The 8,772-nt window shown below is 31.0% G+C and overlaps 1 protein-coding gene across 3 annotated transcripts; it reads left to right on the top strand.

Moving 5' to 3' along the window:
* Positions 1 to 2,267: 2,267 nt before the first annotated feature.
* Positions 2,268 to 7,275, top strand: LOC145626637 (FRIGIDA-like protein 2). 3 transcript variants are annotated; one of them, XM_081679103.1, is made up of 5 exons: positions 2,268 to 2,394; positions 3,205 to 4,136; positions 4,282 to 4,875; positions 6,087 to 6,256; positions 6,774 to 7,275. In XM_081679103.1, the coding sequence occupies exons 2-5, from the start codon at positions 3,881 to 3,883 to the stop codon at positions 7,008 to 7,010; spliced, it is 1,257 nt and encodes a 418-aa protein (XP_081535229.1). In that variant the 5' UTR covers positions 2,268 to 2,394; positions 3,205 to 3,880; the 3' UTR covers positions 7,011 to 7,275. The 3 variants fall into 3 exon arrangements, with proteins under 3 accessions (XP_081535229.1, XP_081535230.1, XP_081535231.1); XM_081679104.1 differs by having other exon boundaries at positions 2,299 to 2,394; positions 3,038 to 4,136; XM_081679105.1 differs by having other exon boundaries at positions 2,346 to 2,409.
* Positions 7,276 to 8,772: the final 1,497 nt, after the last annotated feature.

The following is an 8,772-nucleotide window of genomic DNA, read 5'->3' as shown; positions in this document are numbered from 1 at the left end:
ATTTTGAATTTAACACACCTTTAGACATTTTTAAAGGAATTTGCACAAAAAAAATGTTCTCCATACTTTTTAAATAAAGACACATTGTATATATAATGATTTTTTTTTTTTTAAAAAAAAAAGAAATTATAAGAAGTACTCCATAAGTAAATAAGACAACTCAAATATAATTGACTAAATTGAGCATAATACTTTACTTCGCATTAAAATAAGACATCTCATGATTAACTGAAAATAAAGAACCTACGTGTCAAAAAAATAAATAAATAAAGAACCTAAAACTCATCTATCTATCTATCTATATATATACTAAAATAGAGGACACTATATGCAAAGCTCCACATGTCATTCCACTATTAAAAAAATTTCCGCCCTTTTTCCCAATTCTATATAAAGCAATTGTCAAAATATATACTCCATATATTGTAGAAATTTTTTATAGCCTATAAAAAATCTTATGAATATTTTTGTAACTTAAACTATTGCCTACAAAAAATCTTACAAATATTTTTTTATCTATATATATATACTAAAATAGAGGACACTATATGCAAAGCTCCACATGTCACTCCACTATTAAAAATTTTCCCGCCTTTTTTCCCAATTCTATATAAAGCAATTGTCAAAATATATACTCCATATATTGTAGAAATTTTTTATAGCCTATAAAAAATCTTATGAATATTTTTGTAACTTAAACTATTGCCTACAAAAAATCTTACAAATATTTTTTATCTATCTAATGCGACAAAATTGCATAATATTTTTATCATAAATTATTTCCTACAATAAATCATATGAATAGTTTTGATCTTATGTGACAAAATTGCATATTATTTTTTATCTTAAATTATTGCCTACTATTTTATCTTAATTTCAGTTCAGTTTAGTTCAGCTCCAATCAGTTCAGTTCAGTTCAGTTCAGTTCAGTTCAGGTCCTAATTACCTTCTCATAAAATATTCAGTTCAGCTTAGTTCAGTTCAGATCAACTCTAATCAGTTCAGTTCAGCTCTAATTCGTTCAGTTCAGTTCATCTCAGTTCAGTAAATTAAATGTGAACAGACCCTTACTTAAAAAAAAAAAAAAAAAAAAAAAAAACAAGAAACATTAACACTTACTTTAAAAAGAAATCTTTTTTTTTTTGATAAAAAGAAATCTAATTAATATAAAGAAGATTTGTTAAAGAAGTGGGTAAAATATAGAAAAGCAAATTTCCTAAAAAAATAGAAAAGTAAAGAAGACTAAACAAGATTATTACTAGACCAAAACATATATTTTTTTATTCAAATAAAACGATTTATTCATTTTTTTTTTTCAAAAAGTTCGAGTCAAACATCATGTTTTAACTTATGAAAAATAAATAATTAAAATTAAGAAACAAAATAAGAAAAAATATATATAATTCAATTGATGAAAAATTATTGATTGCATATTTTAACTTATGTTACACGAGTTACTCAGTTAGAGGTTACTTGAGGGGTTCGGTTAGGAGTTATCTGAGGGGTTCGGCCAGGGGTTACTCGGTCAGGGGTTAACTTGAGGGGTTACTCAGACCAGGTATTACTCGATTAAGGTTACTCGAGTTACTGTGTCAGGGGTTTTAATTTATTGTTGGGCTATATTTGATTAACTAGATTTGACCAGACTTGGGTAATGTTCAATTCACCACATATTTTTATTGACTAACTAAATTATAATTTGATTTAATAATTTGCAAATTTATTAAATGAGATGTCATTTGATTTGCACTTTGCAATTTATAAATTTTTAAGACAAATTTTTGTATATGGCTGGACATACCGTGTAGTAGGAGTTCCCTCAAAGGTTACTTGAGGGGTTCAGATAGGGATTAATCTAGGGGTTTTTCGGTCAGGGGTTACTCGATTGGGCAGGGTTACTAGAGTTACTCGATCAAGAGTTACTTTAGGGGTTCAATCAGGGGTTACTCGGCCAGGGATTATTCGGTCAGGAATTACTCGAGTAACCCCTTCCACACAGAGTGACCAGCCACGCCCACATAAAAATTCCCATTTTCAAACTATGAAAATATAATTGTTCAACAATAAATAAAAGCAAATAAACATAAAATATCATTTGCTAGACAATTTAATCTGATTATTTCAAAAATAAGCTGAATTGAACATAACCTTTGATGAACTTATAATACCGTGCAATTGCACCGGTACTATACTAGTAAATAACTATTAAGTTAATTTTGATTAAACCTGGCAAATAAACGCATTCACTTTCTCTCACTAGTTCTTCTTTTTTTTTTTTTTTCAATAATTGCCCAAATATTATCTCAAAGATGCATTTTTTTCTTTCCTGCTCTTCAAATTATTATGCAAACGTTCAATTCCTCACTTGAATTCACAAATTGACTGCAAAATCAGGTAATACTTTAACAGGTACAATTACTCAATTTTAAGCGACATTTTTATGTCGATTTTTATGCAAATTAAACTACATTTTGCTGCAAATTACCCTCGATTTGATGATTCATACCCGTTCATATTACTTGCCTGGATTTTTCAATATGTTTAGAATTTTCTGCGAGTTCGCTGCAAAATTGTTTGCATATAAAGATATAATTAATAGGAAAATTTTGATCACGGTTAAATTGATTTTAATTTTCTGTGAAATTATAAATAATGCAAAATTTTGCTATTCATATTCTTAATCGAAATGAATTTGATTTGATGATTGAGTCAATTTGGTTGCTAATTTGATTATTAATTGATAGTAAAGATGTAATCTTTGCCAATTGCAATATCCAATTCAAAATACTGGAAATTCATATTCAAAGATATGTTCAAATTAGGTTTACTTGTTTCAATTTGTTTTTATGGTAATTAATTTGTTGTTAATAATTGAAATAATTGAAGAACATATAAGGTTGAATTTGATATTCAATGATACATCTTTTACCTAAGAGGTTGCTTCAATGGAGGATTCTCCTTTTAGTTGTTTCCTTTTTTTTCTAGCTACCAGTCTAATCTTGATTATAACTACTACCCTTCTTCTATTTCTATGCAGCATTCTAGGATTTAATAATTGATCTTCAAATTTAATTACCAGTTTAAAAGTTTGATCAATCATGACAATTTTTTATCAAACTTCAAATGACCTTAAGTCTTCAAGGCTAGTTATGCATAAACTTGGCGAAACTTTCACTGATTTTCAGACTCGCTCCTTTTCAATAGTTTCACTTTGTGAGCAATGGCGTACACTTCAGAGTTCTTTCTCTAAGGTTCACAGCTCGCTTGAGGAGCGAGTTAAGGAAGTCGAGGCGATAGAAACAGAAATCGACGTTGCAAAGAACAAGTTAAAGGATTTACAAACAGAGGTTGAATTGAGGAAGAAGAAGTTGGACTTGGGGGAGAAGTCATTGCGTGAGAGAATCAATGAGGTGAAAGAGTGGCGCGAGTCTTTGGAGTTGGAGAAGAGATTACTTGGTGAACGGTGTAAGGCGGTGGAGTTGGGAGAGAAGTGTAATAAGGAGGGTTTTGAGCAGGTTAAGGAGCAGCTGAAGGCGGTGGAGGAGAGGGAGAGAGTGATTATGGAGACTTGGAGAGTATTGAAGAGATGGTGTTGAAGGCAAAGGTGATGAGTGAGCGAGGCAAAGCATTGGATGCCAAAGAGAAGGAATTGAATATGAAGGAAAGTGTGTTGGAACAAAAAGAGGTAAAGTTAGAGGGGGACAAGAATGACATGAATGAGTTATACTTCGCGCTTGAGCTTAAGGAAAAGGAGAATAATGTGCAAAGCTCAATGTTAAAGTCTAAAGAGAAGATGTTGGGGTTGAAATAGAAGGAGATTGATGAGCGTAGTGAAGTGTTAGAGGCGAAAGAGAAGGGAGTATTTGAGGGTACAAAAGCTATGGAGTTGGAACGAAAGCAAATGGATGAGCGGTCTAGACAGATTGAATTGAAGGAAAAGGAAATTGAGGAACAAATTCTAGCATTGCGTACGAAAGAGAAGCAATTCTATAGCCATGAAAAAGAGTTGGTAGTAAGGGATGATAACCAAATTAATGATTGCAACAAGGGTTTCGAGTCGAAAGAGAATGAACTTGATGATCAACTAGACAAGTCATTAGAGGAGCAATGTAATGGGTTTCAAGAGAAGCAAAGTGGTAAGCAAACTAGTTTACTGCAACATATGTTCACTCTATCACTTCCTTCTTTTGTTGCTTTTAAAAGCATCATTAGGTTTTCTCTTTATAGGACCTTGAAGTGTTCGATTGTTTCAACACTTATATTTCTTGTTTGATTGTTTAGAAAGCAGCAGTTTGGCAAAAGTGAGGCCGGAATTACCTGACTCAGAAATCCACAAAGTAGCATGTCCAAAAGATGATTCCTCCTCATCAAATATTGCTGATGAACGAATTCGTTCATATTGCATTAATATGGATGCAGTTTTGGTGAGGTCTTATTTATTTGAGCATGCAAAGGCAAAAGATATATCATCTGAGGAGATATTGGATGCTCTTAGATATGCTCCTGATCCCAGAAAGCTTGTTATTGAAGTTACTCGAACATTTTACCAAAGATTCTCAGATATGGATACAGCCACAATTCATAAAGATAGTTGCATATTGTTGTTGGAGCAGTTAATGAAACTATCACCTCCAATCATGGATGATGTCAAAGAGGAAGCAAGGCAATTAGCTATTACTTTTAAGGACACCAAGGGCAGAACTCCAACAGATAATTACGGGTTTTTGCTGTTTGTAGCTGCCTTCGAATTAGCAGATTGTTTTGATGCAAATGATCTTGTTTTTATGTTTGGTTCATTGTATGGTGGACCTAAGATTTATTGGCATGAGCAGCAAGTGTTATGCAGTGCATTGGGACTTTCGGATAATATTCCAGGTAATATATCTTCTTTGTCTTCTATGTAAAGTTGCAAACTGGGACAATTTGTAATTCTACTTTGTTAGGATTTATTTTATTTTATTTTATTTGAAGTGCAAATGGTGTAAACGGGAACCAGATTCTTGGTAACACATGTAATCAGCAAAGATAATCTAGTTGACATCCATGCTTTGTTGAGAATTATACAACTCATGAATAGAATTTAGTGACAAAGCATTGGTTTTTCTTTGAAATAAGACTAAGCTGCTTGTGAGAACCACCATTTAATTAGTACAATTTGAACTACAATCAGGGGAAGATTTTTTCTCTGAAAAGAAGGGAGATATAAGAATAATTAAAAAGGATCTTGTATAAGACTATTATTATTGGATGTATTCACATATTGAATTTGCTTTTAATTCATATCAGAGTGTCATGTATGTTGTTAAAGTAAAATGTTCATAAAACCCTGCAATTCTGCAAAAGGAAAAAAAAAGAAGCATACTTTGATCAATGTTTTCTATGTTCTGTCTTTTTGTGTAGCAGTTTCTTGTCTTTGATTGGTTTATTTTGTGAAGAAGGGATACATTAGAATGCATGGCAAAAGTATATCATGTTTGTATATCCGGTATTAGAAATATAGGCTAGGATATCCAACATACTAGAATAGTAGAATACTACATGTTACGATGTATTAAATTCCAGTGTATTTGCTTTCTCTCCAGAGAATGCCTAAAGCTGTAGTTTAGTCGGTTTTTCTCAGTTTCTATTTTGAATTTTTCTACGGATTACGGAGTACAATCTAGTAGTCCCTCGAAAACCTGCATGTGTTTTTAAGGAGTCATCTTATTGACTTTTTGAATCTGCTCATCCTGAAATAGGCAGGCCTTTTAATTATTTCCAACCTAACTTTGTTTCTTCATTCAAATGAATCATTCTCTTGATAAATTATATGACAACCAACGGAGTACTTACGAGTACTTCTTACTTTCTTAGCTTAGCTTTCTAGTTTTTAAGAATGTTTCTTTAATTACTTGGCTAAAATTTTATACAGAGTATAAGTTAAATGTGATTTTAATCTCTGTTTTGGGCTTTTGGCTTAAGTTTTCTTTCTTTTATCATCAAGTTTTTACATCTACGGTGCTCATTTGTTGTTTTTTAGAATTATCTGAGTAGTACTTACCTACATACTCTTAATGTACCCGTTTTTTCCCTTTTGAATTGAACAGGACTTATTAAGTCTTATATTGAAAGACATAAGCTGCTTACAGCAGTCAAGTGCATTTGTATTTTTAAGCTGGAACATATATTTCCGCCAGTGCCTGTGCTGGAAGGTTACTTGGACCTTAAAACCAATAAAGTAAATGAGAAACGGAAAGAGGAAAATTTTGATTCCAAGGTAAATTTATAACATGACTCGTTCTACTCTGTATATGTTATGCCATATGTGATGTGACTAAGGTCATTTTTGCACCGTATTTCACATGCTTAATGAATATGAGAATAATTAGAATTCAAGTTTTTGCATCATTTGTTAAGTTATTCGTTGCTGTGTTTTGTTATTACTGTCATATTAGTTGCCTGATTTGGGACCTGAACATGTATATCCGACTATTTGTATTCTAATAACCTCATTTCGTTTAGCAATTTAGCCTTTTGTTTTTAAACATCACTTTCTTGCAGAACTAGCTGATGATTTGAATCATGGACAAATTAAACTTACCTGTTTTTTCCCCAAGTAATTAAGAAATCATGTGCATATTAACTTCTGTACTTTGTTAAAGAGTATGTAATACAAAGTATGTCCTAGTTGTGTAGTACTCCCCATTTTTTTTTTTTTTTTTTTTTTTTCTTTTTTTTGGCGTTTCTGATTTTCATGGACAAACTATCATATAATTATGGTATTTTGTTTACAGATTGTTACTGACATGGAATTGTGCATGCTTCGAGAACTTACTGGCTGCATTGCCACTTGTAAGCTTGAGTCGAAATTTCCACCTGATTCCTTTCTATTGCGCATTGAAGAATTGTTAAAGGAGAAAAAAGATAGGAAGGTTGCTTTAAAGCAATGGAATAAGCGCAGTGCTAGTTCTTCTGAATCTGTAGCAAGTCCAAAACAGCCAAAAAAGCGTCATAGAGTGAGAGAAAAATAACTGCACCAAATAGCCTCCTTAACCTGGTTCGAGATTGTTAGTTTAGGTGAAATGTGAATGCAGAATGGTAGACTGATAAAGTAGATGTTCATGTTCTAACATGTGCATCTCTGTAGGTTTCTAACACAATTATTCGGTCCATGACTTTCCCATTTCACATTTCATAATCTTCACATGTCTACAATGCTTTCTCTGTTTCTTTTTAGTTGCACCACTTTAAAAAAGCGTCATAGAGTGAGTACATCTGTAAGTTTATAACACAATAATTCGGTCCATGATTTTCACATTTCATAGTTTTCACATGTTTACAATGCATTTTCTGTTTCTTTTTAGTTACACCACTTTAAAAATTACGAATTCCTAAGCATTTTTGGGAATGAGAGAGATTGAGAAAATGAAAAAAAAAAAAAAAAAAAAAAAAAAAAAAAAAAAAAAAAAAAAAAAGTCTTATACTCTTTCCGTTTTTAAATACTTGCTCCAACAGCGAGAGTTTATTAATTTAAAAATGAAATAAAACATCTAAATTGAAACTTTAAATTACAAAGTATATAATTAGTTAGCATTGTATAGTTTGGATAAGTTCCTTCTAAGATGCATGTTGATATAATATACGTAGTATTTTGTATTTTTCTTCATTATCATTTCATACCATTATTATGTATTTTACTTCAAATTTCAATGTGTGGTTGAAAATTTCTTTTGTATATTATACATTACTCACCCACTCTCCTTCCTCTAAATTGTTATGCATGATCACCGATCACCATTTAAAGAAAATGGAGGAAGTCAAAAATCATGGGAATTTGAAAATGGGTGAGTTGTTTGGTTGACACTAAAAAGTGAAAATGAGGGAATTGCAAATTCATGGGAATTGTGACTTCCCACAAAACATGGGAAGTTGATTACCCAACCCCCCCTAGGTAAGTCAAAATTCCCATGATTTGCAACTTCCTTCATGTCAACCAAACAATTTTAAGCAATTCCCATGAATTTGATGTAGGAAATTAATTCCCATGAAATACAAATTCCTATGGAAAGTAAATTCCCATAGCAACCAAACGACACCTTAATTTTTCTTTAGTTCGCGTAGCTACATCTAACCGAGAATAGATGAAAACTGAGAATGCACAGGTTATAATATTTTTTAAAAAATAAAAAATTATATATACCGTTTTTTTTTTTTTGTTAAAAATTATTTTATTTAAATTAATACAACCCTTCTTGAATATTTTATTTAATTTTTTTAAAAAATATTAAAAAAAAAAATTTCCCTCAAAAAAAAAATTTAAATATTTTTTAATTTATTTTTATTATTTAAATATTTAATTTCTCTCATCTTATGGTCCAAGACTATTGATTTTTTTTTTTTTTTGAAAGAAGGTCCAAGCCTATTGATATTTTTTTTTTTTTTTTTTTTTTTTTTTTACAGATATTGATAATCATACTTTACCCTATGTAAAATAAAAATATAAATGTAAATATTACAATTAATAAAGAAGAAAAAAGAAGGAAATTTTGTATAGAACTACCCTAAAGATAAGGTCATTTGTGAACTACCCATTTTTTTTTTATTTGCTTAGAACTACCCGCAAGTTTGGAAAAGTTTGGGTAGCACTACCCACTTACGTTTTTTGTCCAATTAAAACGTTATTTTGGCCTAATTTTTCACCTTTTTCAAATACAATATCCAATTGATGCTAAAATAAGCAAAAAACCCCAATTCAATTAAACCCCCAAACCTTAGAAATCAAAGTCCTCAAAT

The sequence above is a fragment of the Chenopodium album genome, chromosome 4 (genome assembly GCF_948465745.1).
Source record: "Chenopodium album chromosome 4, dcCheAlbu1.1, whole genome shotgun sequence".
In the NCBI taxonomy this organism is placed as follows: domain Eukaryota; kingdom Viridiplantae; phylum Streptophyta; class Magnoliopsida; order Caryophyllales; family Amaranthaceae; genus Chenopodium; species Chenopodium album.
This window is presented reverse-complemented; position numbering and strand designations above follow the sequence as displayed.